At 40.3% G+C, this 13,085-nt stretch overlaps 1 protein-coding gene across 4 annotated transcripts in view; it reads right to left on the bottom strand.

The window, feature by feature from the left end:
- The window catches only part of mylk3 (myosin light chain kinase 3), an 87,368-nt gene that overhangs the window by 22,432 nt on the left and 51,851 nt on the right, over window positions 1-13,085 (bottom strand). For 3 of the 4 annotated variants that reach the window (XM_041192356.1, XM_041192353.1, XM_041192355.1), the window contains exons 2-5: window positions 12,139-12,232; window positions 10,262-10,745; window positions 552-1,075; window positions 334-439 (exon numbers count right to left, since the gene is read on the bottom strand). In XM_041192356.1, coding sequence (XP_041048290.1) covers window positions 334-439; window positions 552-1,075; window positions 10,262-10,745; window positions 12,139-12,232 — 1,208 coding nt within the window. The remainder of the gene's footprint in view (window positions 1-333; window positions 440-551; window positions 1,076-10,261; window positions 10,746-12,138; window positions 12,233-13,085) is intronic. The other variant, XM_041192354.1, reaches the window with a different exon arrangement.

The following is a 13,085-nucleotide window of genomic DNA, read 5'->3' as shown; positions in this document are numbered from 1 at the left end:
GCTCCTGAGAAGAGAATGGATGTATAATGAGGTCATTACCCGAACAAGATTGACTGGAGGCTGTTCTAGACCATTGCTTTCTAGCTATAGCAAAATGATTTAAAAGGCTTATACTTAGCATTATGGGTTTGAACTACATGGTGCTTCTTTACATAACTATTGCTATCATTTTAATTTATGTTCTTAAACTGAAAGTTCTGAGATTGTACTCCTTAATGCTGCACAATGAATTTTTGCACAATAATCAAACACCTTCATAGTTATCTCCTTTCCTCAGGCTTTTATATGTCAGTAGTTGACCAAAATGACTGAAAGGTCTGAAGGATAACCTACCCTCCCAGCACTTCAGTGTAATGAACTGTGTATGAGGAGGTTACAAGAATTTGCTTCGTGGTCACTATGCGATGACTGAAGGGGGCTGGAGGTGATGGGCAATCATCTGAAAAAGAAAATCAAAACTTTATAATTGACATCACAATACAGTTTTACAAATGTGGTTAAAAGTGAAATCTTTGATGTTGGATGTAATGAATTATGAAATATCAACTCACCAACAATGATGTTGTGATCCTCTAACTTCTCAGCAGGTTCCTTGTTTTCTTGTGCCTTGTTTGTTATTTCTGTAGAATCTGTTTCCCTCTTCGCCAAATCACTCACTTCTGTGATTTTCTCAGGTTCTTTGCTTGCTTTCTGAGGTTCTTTTGAATCCTTTGATTCACTGCCTATGTCTGATTTGCACTTGTTTTCTACTTTATTTTGACAGCTCTGAGCATTTTTCTCACTTTTCTGGCCTGTTTGGGTTTTGATGTTTTCTAAAGTTTTCTCGTGCGTGATAGATGGTTTGGATAATTTGCTGACTCTTTCATCTAGTGCTGTGTTGGACTCCTTTTCCTTTGCTGTTTTCTGCAATACAGTAGCTCTTGTATCGTCTTTGGGCTTTTGCTGTGCTTTGTTCTTTTTATAGGGCTCTTTCGGCCCTTCACATGTTGCAGGCACAGGCTCCTTGGTGGCTGTTATCTCTGGTTTAGCCTTTTCTGTAGAACTGAATGGCATTCCCTGTATTGTTTCAACATCCCTGAAAAATAATTGCAGCATTAAACAGCAGCTTTTCTTTGAGTGATCACTCGGTTTGTATAAATGTAATTCCTCCTTATTAGTGAGTTCCTGAACCATCTCTTCTTACCTTAAAACCCCTAGATATCAGTAGTTTAAAGACAAGGATACAGCAGCTTTAGAACAAATAATACAGTGGTTTTAAGTGACTACTAAATATGTTGATAAGACAAGGTATCTAAATCACTACTGTAAAAATATGAATGTATGTATGAAGACTAGGTTGTCCCATAATTTGCTCGAGACCTAAGCTTCAACGTAACTTGACTCATAGAATGACAACTCCCTGTCTCTAATATTTGTAATATCCGATTTATATGGCATTGGCAATGTTTTTGTAACATAATCCAATTTCTTTGTTACCAAATCTGTCTCATGGCGGCCTCTCTATACTGAGGAGTGTGAACCACATATCTAAAAAAAATTGTCTCCCAGTCACTTGTGGCTAGCCTATATAGTGCTCAGGTCTCACCATATTAGTTCTGGTCACTGAGACGGAAGGGAGACATTTAAGCACTGGAGGTGTGCAGAAAAAGAGCCATAAAGTTGATCCCTAGGGCTGAAGATCTCAGTTATGATGAAAGGTAGGAGGACAATAAGGTTGTCAGTCTGGAAAAGAAAGAGAGTATCCCAGAATGTGCTGCAATGGTGATATTAGCAGTGAACTATTGTACTCCCTGATCCTCTAGTGGTGAATTAACTGGAAAATAATAAGAATATGATATAGCATGTATAGTGAGGGATCAGGGACAGTGCAGCCTATTTCACAAACACATCCAAGGACATGGGGCCTAACACAGAATGGAACAACAGGTTATTAATGGACACATTTAGAGGAAATGGCCCTAGTTTGATAATGTGTAAATGAGTCACTGCATGGACAGAATAAACAGGTTGGGTTTAATATGATTGATCAGTTTGCACTGAAATATATATATATATAAAATATATCATTAAGAAGGGACTTGCATAGTGTTGTCTCTGAACTGCATTCAATCTCTTGCAATATTTGATTAACAATGGGTGGTCTATGCTTTCCATGCCCACAAGTTCAATAAATGTTATATATAAACAATATCAGTCGGGATAAAATCAGAGTGTCAAAACTTTATTTTATTATTTAATTGAGGACCAGAGTTTCAATGAAATTAGCAGACAGTAAAAAATGTTACTCTCAGACAACCTGTTGAGCACTAAATGCTGATTCTGAGCGCTTCAGCACTGTTCTGCGATGATCTAATTGCCTTTTGCAATCACAGTGGAATTAGTAATTCAGAAAACTTAATCTCACCACTGATTTTAATAGGGTAGAAGGATGAGGGGAATGAAGTTGTGATAATTCTTTTTTTAACATTTTCAACAAGGGTCTCTGTGGAGTAAAGTCCTAACAAATTATGGAATACTGGCATAAGTTATTCTTCATAATTTCCAAGAATTTTTGCACCATAATACAAGGGTGGCCACGTCGTTGGTGCAAGTATTCAGCAAACTGAGGCCCATTATCTTATCTTGTAGAGATTTATAAGTCAGGTAAGTACATGGGAAGGATAAACCGGAATATTTAAGTTAAATGGCGAGAATTTAAGTGGATATGGTATCATTGTGGTTATATTATTGGACTAGTAATCCAGAGATCTGAACCAATGATCTGGAAACATGAATCTAAAACCTACCATGGCAGCTGGGAAATTTTAATTCAGTTCATTAAATAAATCTGAAATAAAAAGCTAGTCTTAGTAATGGTGACCATGAAACTATTGGATTGTGATAAAAACCCATTTGGTTTACTCATGTCCTTTAGAGAAGGAAACTTTCTGCCTGTACCCAATCTGGCCTATCAGTGTCTCCAAACCCAAAGCAATTTGATCGATCCTTAACTGCCCTCTGAAGTGGCCTAGCAAGCCATTTGGCTGTGACACATCACTATGAGAAACTATAAGAGTAAAATTGGACCGACGTCGGATTGAACATGACAAAAGGCATACCTTACCCAGTCAACCCTGTAAAATCCTCCTCACTAAAACCTGGATACTTGTGCTGAAATTGGGAGAGCTGTTCCATAGACCAGCCATGCAATGATCTGGCATAGTCATATTCAAGGAATCATACCCTAGAGCCAATGCCCCAGACTTTTCCAATACCATAATTACCTGGAAAAACTCAGCAAGTCTGGCAGCATCGGCGGAGAAGAAAAGAGTTGTGGTTATAGTTCTAGTTCTGTCGAAGGGTCATGAGGACTCGAAACGTCAACTCTTTTCTTCTCTGCCGAGGCTGCCAGAATTGCTGAGTTTTTCCAGGTAATTCTGTTTTTGTTTTGTATTTCCAGCATCCGCAGTTTTTTGTTTTTTGTTTTCCAATACCATCCCTAATAAGCCCTGTCCCACCAACAGGACAAAACTTCCAAAGGTGCAGCAAAGTGGCATACAGTTGGGGCGGAGTGACATGGGAGTCCTCAACCTTTGAACCTGGATCCCATGAAATCTCATGTTATCGAGTCAAGCATAGCCAAGAAAACACCCTGCTAATTACCATCTACAACACTCTCAGATGATCAATTGGTACTACTTCATGTTGATCAGTATTTGGAAGAAGCACTAGTGTAGCAAGGATGTGGAATGTTTTCAGGGACTTCAATGTACTCCACCAAGATTGGCTCAGTGCCACCACAGCTGACTGAGTTGGCCAAGTCTTGATGGACATAACTGCCAGATTTGGCCTGCTGCAGGCGGTGAGAGAATCAACAAGACGGAAAAATCTATTTGACCTCAGCCTCACCAATTCACCTGTCACAGATGCATTTGCCTATAATAGTATTGGCAGTAGTGACCACTGCACAATCTTTGTGTTAATGAACTCCTGTCTTCACACTGAGGACATCCTCTGCCTTGTTGTGTGGCACTACCACTTTGCTAAATGGGATAGATTCAGAACAGATCAAGCAGCTCAAAACTGGGCATCCATGAGGTTCTGTGGGCCATTAGCAACAGCAGAATTGTATTCAACTACAATCTGTAACCTCCTGGCCCAGAATATTCTCACTCCACCATTATCATCAAGTCAGGGGACTAGCCTTCATTCAATAAAGAATGTAAAAGCTACAACACAGGATTACATGCATACTAAAGAGTGGTCACAGCATACTATAGACAGAGCTACATGAAGCCACAGCCTATAATCAGATCAAAGTCCTGAAGTTCTGCCAAATCCAGTCATGAATGTTGGTGGGCAAATAACCATCTAATGGAAGGAGGAAGATCTATGGACATTCGCATCCTCAACAATGGTAGATCCCAGCACATCAGTGCAAAGGACAAGCCTGAGACATCTGCAACCATCTTCAGCCAGAAGTGCTGAGTGGATGATTCATCATCAGAGAAGCCATTCTTCCACCAATTCAATTCACTCCATGTGCTATCAAGAAATGGCTCAATGTGCTGGAGGCAGCCATGGGTAATAATCCAGTAGTGCTGAATACTTAAGCTCCAGAACTAGCCATAATGCTAGCCAACCTGTTCCCAACCAGCTACAACACTGGTAACTACCCATCAAAGTGGAAAATTGCCCAGGTATATTCTGTCCACAATAAGCAGGACAAATCCAACCCAGCTAATTATCATCCCATCAGTCTACTCTCAATCATCAGCAGTGATTGAAGGTGTTATCATTGGTGCTATCAAACATTGGTTACTCGGCGAAAACTTGCTCACTGATGTTCTGGCAGGACTATTCATTTCCAGACCACAATACAGCCTTGTTCCAAACATGGAAAAAGGACCTGCATTCAAGAAGTGAGGTGAGAGTGATTACCCTTGACTTCAAGGCAGTGTTTGACCAAATGTGTTAGTATATTATCTTAGCAACATTAAAATCAATGTGAACCAGTGGAAAACCCTTTACTGGCTGCAGTCATATCTATGACAAAGGAAGATGGTTGTGTTCAAATAGTTGTTTGGTATTACAAAACTTGAATATTGCTGAAAAAGAGACATGCTGTCAAAGCTTTTCATCTTGCACTCATTAGGACAGATCACGAGTTTACCAACAGTAAAGGAAACAACAATTTATTCTGAATGAGAAGAGAGTGCTAGTTGGTTGGCAAGTGGAATCTGATTGGTAGAGGTATTGCCATGAAGAGTGCAACAGGGAACAGTTAACTGCAAAATTTTTGTTCAAATTCAAACTAGGCAGGTTGACTCTGATTGGTCAAGGCTTTGCCATAGGGAATGAACCAAGGAATGGCTGTCCCCCAAGCTTTTGTTTAGTTGAAAAAGTACAATGCGTGGAAATGTCCATTCTGTCTGAAAAGGACAGGGCCCTGTGTGTGAACATATGTGGCTACTTGCATGTGTAAGTGAGCCACACTGTGAGTCTGACTGATCATCTTAAATTGGTTTTCAGCGTAACTCTTAGCCCAATCAGGATTGTTTAGCAAGCGTTGTCTAATTGTAGAATCACATCTAATATTGGACACTATGGATAAGATTTTCCAGCCCCTCCTACTGGTGGGATTTTCCAGTCCTGCTGAAGTGAATGGAAGTTTAAAGGGGGGGGATCTGCCAAGGCAGGGTTGGTTGGGGGGGGCGATGGGGGGGCGATTGGCGGGGGGTGGGAGGGGGGGGGGGTGGTCTAGAAGATTCCAGCCTATGTTTTGAGTTTTGCAAGGCCCGTGCTGCTTGATATGATCCACCAATTGTTGGGACATATGGCCTACAAACCTGGCATCACATCGGCACTGTAATTCATAAACCATATCACTCATTTGCGTGATAGGCAGAGCGTCTTTTTGGCTTGATGGCAGCATCCGGTCAGTGGCAAACACCACTTATGTTGCTACCACATTGTAGCAGTGTGAAATAGCTAGCTTTACCTATTGCTCAAATTTTAGAAATACCTTATGCTGCCAGGGTAATCTGAGGTAGACTGAGCACTTTTCAGGACCGAAAGTGGTGCCCTTTGGCACATTCATGAGTTTGCGTGATATACTATAAGCAATGATCTGACCCGGGTAGCCATTATCTCGCAGGATGCCTTTGATGCTTCCTATTTCATCATGAAGCTTGTATGGTGAGTAAATGGCTCAGGCCCTATTTACCAGATTGCTGATAAAGCCAATCTTATAGCGTGTGGAACTGTAGGAATCCCAACTCGTATATTGATCAGCATATATTGGGTGGTAGTCATTAGTTGAGAACCCATTGGCAGATTTCTCAACTAGCATATCAAGGAAGGGGAGCTCACCTGAGTGCTCAATTTCAAAGGCGAATTTGAGCACAGGATAGATCCCATTAAGGTATGTAAGGAAGTTCTTACATGCAGCTGCAGATTCAAATGTAGCAAATGTATCATCCATGTATTGGAACAATGCAAGGGGTAGGAGGTTAAGTGTCATTTCATCAAAGATGCGTTCCTTTTAGAAACCGACAGATGTTTACAAGAGCTGGGCCTAGAGGGGACCACATGGCAACACCATCTATTTGAGCATACATGGTGTCAATAAAACTGAACACAACTGCATGAGTTGCTGAGTTCATAAGTTCAATATATACAGTTCAGGTAATGACAGTACATCAGATTGCCATGATACAGTGACATGGTGCAAATGTCTATGGTTTCCTTGAGCAGTACATTGGTGAATAGGCAGGCAATGTCGAACGAGCACTTGGACACAGATTACTATCGATATGCAAGTCCTGTATCGCCTTTCCAAAGGTAAAGGACTCCTGAAGGACTCCAAAACTTGCTCAGAACTGGTTGGAACAACTCTCCCAATGATTTGATCAATTCATATTGTGCAGTACCAGTCAAAAATAATTAGGGCATAAAGGGACATCACTTTTGTGCTGTGGGCAGTTAATACATACACAGATGCAGTGAGCCATGAGGACAAATCCCATCATAGATACCACCTGACAGCTCGTTACTCGTCCAACAAGCATTTTTGTTACTTGCTTTCGAGCAGGGCTGCCCAGTCATGCTTAGCAGCAGGTCCAATAGATACAAATTTAGACATGTCATTAAGGATGGCATGCATTTGTTGATGTAATCACACTTGTTGAGGATGATTATTCCAGCCCCATTGTCGGGTTTACAGATACGTATGTCAGGATTGGCTTTGAGATCTTGCAATACCACCAGACATTTGTGTTGCATGTGAAAATCAGCCTAGTCTGGCAGAGTAAGGTGTCTCAAAAATTTGAGCAACAGGTGAAGCTAGCCATTTCATGCTATTACTATGCAGTGGCAGCATAAGTGGTATTCTCTAATAACAGGCTGCTGCCATCAAGCCAAAAAGAACACAAATGAGTAATGTGGTATATGAATTTCAGCACTGGTATGATGACAGTACACCCCAAAGACTGGCGGATTGTATCAAACAACACATACCTTCATCGTTCACAACAGGCAGCATACTAACTGTACCCAATCAGCCTGTGCTTGCCAAACTCAAAACATAGTGTCCAACGTTAACTATGATTCTGCAATTGGACAACACTTGCTTAACAGTCCTAATTGTGCTAAGAAATGTACTTAAAACCAATTTAAGATTTTTAGTCAGGCTTGCAGTGTGGCTCAATTCTGCATGTTAGGAGCTACATATGTTCACATACAGGGCCCTGTCCTTTGCAGACAGAAGGAGCATGTCTACATATTGCACCTTTTTCAACTAAACAAAAGCTTGGGGGCAGCCATTCCTTGGTTCATTCCCCATGGCAATGCCTTGACCAATCAGAGTCAACTTGCTTGGTTTGAATTCAAACAAAAACTTGGCAGTTAACTGTTCCCTGCTGCATTCTCCATGGCAATGCCTCTACCAATCAGGGTCCACTTGCCAACCAATTAGCACTCTCTTCTTATGCAATATAAATTGTTGTTCCCTTCACTGTTATTAATCTTTCAATCAGTCCTGATGAGTGCAAAATGTAAAACTTAGGCAGCAAGTCTCTTCTTGCAGCAATAGTTGGTTGTCATTGAAGGCTAATTGCCTCAGCCCCAGGACATCACTGCAGGGATTCCTCAGGGTAGTATCCTATGCCCAACCATCTTCAGTTGCTTTATCAACTATCTTCAATCTATCATAAGGTCAGAGTTGGGGATGCTCGCTAATTATTATTGAGATCAAATGGCAACTCCTCAGATAATAAGGTAGTGTCTGACCACATACAGCACGACCTGGACAACATTCAGGCTTGGGCTAATAAGTGGCCTGTAAAATTTGCACCACACAAGTGCCAGACAATAACCATCTCAAGTAAGAGAGAATGTAACCATCTCCCATTCATTTCAACAGTATTACACTCACTGAATCCTCCATCATCAACATCCTGGAGAATAATCATTGACCAGAAATTTAACTGGACCAACCACATAAATACAGTGGCTACCAGAGCAGGTCAGAGGCTAGATATTCTGTGACAAGTAACTCATCTCCTGATGCTCCAAATTCTTTCCACCATCTACAAGGCAGAGAAAAAGGTGTGTCTTGGAGTACATGCCTTGGATGAGTGCAGCTCCAACAACACTCAGGAAGATAAACACCATGCAGAACAAAGCAGCCTGCTTGACTGGCATTCCATCCACCATCTTCAAAGTTCACTTACTCCACCATTGGCACAACAAGACTGCAGTGTGCAATCTCTACAAGACCAAGATTTCTTCAAGAGCACCTCCCAAACCCATGAAATCTACTGCCTAGAAAACAAAGGGCAGCATGTGCATAGGAACGCCCCTACCTCCAAGTTCCCTGTAAGTTCACACAGCATCCTTCATTGTGGTGCTGGGTCAATATCTTGGAACACCCTCCCTAACAGGACTCTAAGGGCAGAAATTTTCGCTCAGCGGATGGGCACACGCCCGACCCACTCAATTGTGAAATGATGCATGTTGATGTTGGCCGACCGTTCCAACGTCTACACGCAGTTGTGCAATAGTTCAGTCGGCGGGCACGCACTGGGGTTGACAGCGCGTCCACTGACAATTAAAAGGCCTGTTAAAGCCATTAAGTAATCAATTGACCTAAATTTTTTGCAGGCGAAAGGCCAAACAGCCTTTGTATTTTTTTGGAAACCTCATCCACGGGTGGGATGAGATTTCCCAAAGCAAATAAAAATAAAATATAAGCATTACAATTGAATTAATAACATGTCCCTGCTCATGTGACAAAGTCACATGAGGGGACATGTTTTATTACATTTTTATTTTCTTTATTTTTTTAACAGCGCTTCATCGCCCTGAGGCAGCTCTGTGCCTCAGGAAGATTATGAAACGCTCACTCGCGTTATGAAGCAGCTGCTCGTGTTTCATGCTGGGCGGCCCTTAATTGGCCCGCCAGCGTGCAATCACAGTCTGGTGCTAATCACGAGCAGCGGTTGGCTTCCCAACCGCTCCTGCCCAACCCACCAAGCCTGCCCGCTAAGGGCAAAATTCTGCCCTAAGAGTACTTTCAGCACACAGACAGCAGCTGTTCAAGATGCTGGCTCACCACCACCTGCTTAAGAGCAATTGGGGATGGGTAATAAATGCTGGCCTTGCCAGTGACTCCCACAACCCATGAATTATTAATAAAGAGAAAGTTGGACAAGGTGACATCGATTCAAATTGACAAAAGATAAATAATGATTGATGCCATTATTGTTCTTTACGTAAAAGATGATCAATGTTTGGAACAGGATTCCAGGAATTTAGTGGAGACGAAAATACAAGATTCCTCTAGGAAACAACTGGAAGGTATAATGGGAGATTTTAGAATCTTTTAGGGTGGATGAAAAAATGGGCCGAATGGAAATTTTTATCTGCATTTACCTTGTGATAAGCAAAGTCAGCACTGTTTTATTTTGAAATCAGATAAAAACAGGTTATTAATATCTGAGATGTAATCTGGTTTAAAAAATTTAGAAAGCAAAAATGTAGCAGCTAAATGATATCTTTCCTTTTAAGGTAACAAAAGTCATCATAATAAAAAGCCTAGTTATTCATTTTCTTTTCGGTAACTGGATTAAACTTTGTATTTGTATTTCATCTGTTCAGTTCCATGGTATTTGTTTTCTATTCTAACCAGGGTTCATCAATGATATAGCAATGGGAGATAAACAAAAATTTGAAAGCTAGGGATAAAGCAGAGATTGATGAGTTATTGAAATTTAAACGTTACCTCTCAAGAAGTAATGTGGAATTTCCACCAAGCTTTGATTGAGTTGCAGCCAGGCTGACCTCAGGGGCTCCAGTCGTGACAGTGAGTTTTATCTTGTCAGTCTCTTTTCCCTGACTTCTTTCAACTCCTTGTGCTTTATATGCCTCATTGTCTGTGCTAGTTTTAGTCATTTCTTTCAGATTGTCTTCTGTCGAGTTTTGACTTTGTGTGTATTCCTTATTTTCCTGTGCAACTTCTTTCACCCTTCTTGTTACAGCAGAGATCTCTTTTTTGCTGGCACCACCAGATTTATTTGTCATCGCTGAAGCCCCCCGGGGGTCCTTGTGTTTGTCAGCTGTCTCTGGGGGCTGATGCAGTGAGGTTCCTCTTTCAGAATGAAATATTGCCTGTGGTTCAATTAGAATGATGCTGCCAGCCTTTCTGTGCTCTTCTTTATCTTTCTGGACATTTCCATAGGTTTGGGTGTCTTCACAGTCATTGCCTTCTGAGGAATGAGGTGTTCAACAAAGAAAGATATAAATTCAAAGCATTAATAAATAGAACTATCATGTTGTAAAATCCCATTTAAAATTCAGTTATATTGTCTGTTACAATTACCAAGTTATTGTAAAGATTGCAATGCTGTATTTGTTATCCTGAGTGGAAACCTATAAATAGTGCACTCCTTATCATCACAAACATAATTGGAATGAATAAAAAAAAAGAAGGGAAATAAAATAGTAGTAAATTAAGCAAATGAAAAAAGGACAGCAGTGTAGTGCAACACATTAGTGTTCTAACAGCTTGTGCCATTGTAGGACATGGGTTTATGTTGAGTTAGCAGAACCAGCCAAGAAATGTTCAACTGTTGCTTACGTATGTAACATTGAATCAAGGACACAAAAGTTAATAGTGGTTTGAAATGTTCTTGCTTAAAATGAAATTATGGTACAATAAGACAAGTGAAGAGTGTTCCATTACTCTTGTAGGTGATGGAAAGCTTTGGAGATTCAAGAGGTGAGCTACTACTGCATGCCTCTGACATGCTGTTATAGCCAAAGCATTGACGTGGATGGTCTCGTTGAGTTTCTGCTCAGTCGTGAACCACAGGGGATTGGATGGTAATGCCATTGAATTTTAAAGGAATGTCGTTGGAGATGGCCAAGCCTAACATTTGTCATTATTTGCCGTTTTAACATGAAAACATACGCTGAATTTTCAAGTATTTTCTGGAGATGTGAAATGTTTTATATAAATGTTAGTTTTTTCTTAACAATTCGCTTTAAGACTTTTCTATAGCATCAGTGGTTTTCTTGGATGTAGTCACCTTGCTGCAGTAATTATGAACACTTAAATATGCGTTGTACAAAATCTGTTGGGAAAGAAACTAGAAAGCAGTCATCATATAAAGACAGACATTTTTAGTGTAATAAGAATTTATGCTGTAGAATCAACTTCAAATTTGTATTTTAAAGTAAACAAGTACAAAATCAGTGCAGGTACTCTGTTTTTCTGAGGAATACAAAAATCTAAAAACACAGTATTAAGACTTAAATGGTTAAACAGGAGACCTGTGGCTCTTATGTCCTGACAAAGACATAATACAGGCCTGGTCCTAGTAATGATACCAGTAAGTTCATGTAATGGGTCTAGGCTAATAAACAAATCAATTCAGAGCAAGGCTGCTACACACACTGTAACAGACCTGGTGCATGTAATGACATGGGCCTGGTATGTACAATGGTACAACTCTAGTGCATATGATGACTCTGAGTTAATACAAAACCAGATAGGCACCTATACTGGGGTATAATTGTGCAAATGTATTGCCAAGTCACATTCATTCTCATACTCATGACTGCCTGCCTCTGCTCAGAAAGTGTGTAATTTTTCTGTACCTTCAAATACTTCTTTGTTTATTTGTACTTGGACCCCTCTGTTGCTAAGTCCATGCTTTGGTTTGGTACCTTTCTCTTCAGCTTTATTATTTGCCTGTTAACAAAAACATTTTGCAAAATTTTAAACGGTCAGAAAAAGTAATAGCACAGTGACATCTAAGTGATACGAAGGAGCCACCAATTTTGGGAATATTCACAAATTAGTATCCCACGAACATCAATTTTACAGAATTTATTGATTGTTATGGCAACTTGCCAGCTTCTGTCATTATAGACTTACATATTAACAACAAGAAGACAGAGCTTTTCAGATCTTTCAAATGCTATATGTACTATTCACAGTCTCTATTAGATATGGACAAGTGATATGTAAGTATCTGCAGATTGAATATGGGCTGCAAGTAACAACCATGTCATTATTATAAGTCCTAGAAATTTGGAAAACACCATTATGTTCCTGGTTTGATTTCCTGACAAAACCATTTGGCACAATATAGAAACACAAAGCTCTAACTTTCTTTTCCAGAAAATAACCCATAATTGCATTCAGCATTCAGCATTCAGACCACAAAGGACATTTAATCTTTTTTTCTGCTATTTGAAAACAAACGCTCAGTATGTGGCTCCTTGAACATGCACAACCTTTTTTATTGATGCAAACTAGGGACAATCCAGTGTTATAGCTACTTGAAAACAGCTGGACAAAATGAACTGGCTCCAAAGGCAGTTCCTAACCCATTTTAGCTCAACACTAAATGATGGAAGCCATGGAAAGGTACAGTCCTTTGTGAAAGGCTCTTGCAATTTGTATGTCATTATGAATTGCAGTGGCCGTTTAGGTGCCAGTGCATTCCAAAGTTAGGTTAAGTTTGAGTTATCACCTGTTTTATAACCCCTAGACAGCTCACCATTGGAAATATGTATTAAGTGCCACATCCATTCTCTGT

Source organism: Carcharodon carcharias, chromosome 7 (genome assembly GCF_017639515.1).
Source record: "Carcharodon carcharias isolate sCarCar2 chromosome 7, sCarCar2.pri, whole genome shotgun sequence".
Taxonomy (NCBI): domain Eukaryota; kingdom Metazoa; phylum Chordata; class Chondrichthyes; order Lamniformes; family Lamnidae; genus Carcharodon; species Carcharodon carcharias.
Note: the sequence above shows the minus strand (reverse complement) of the source record. Positions and strands in the feature narration are given on the sequence as shown.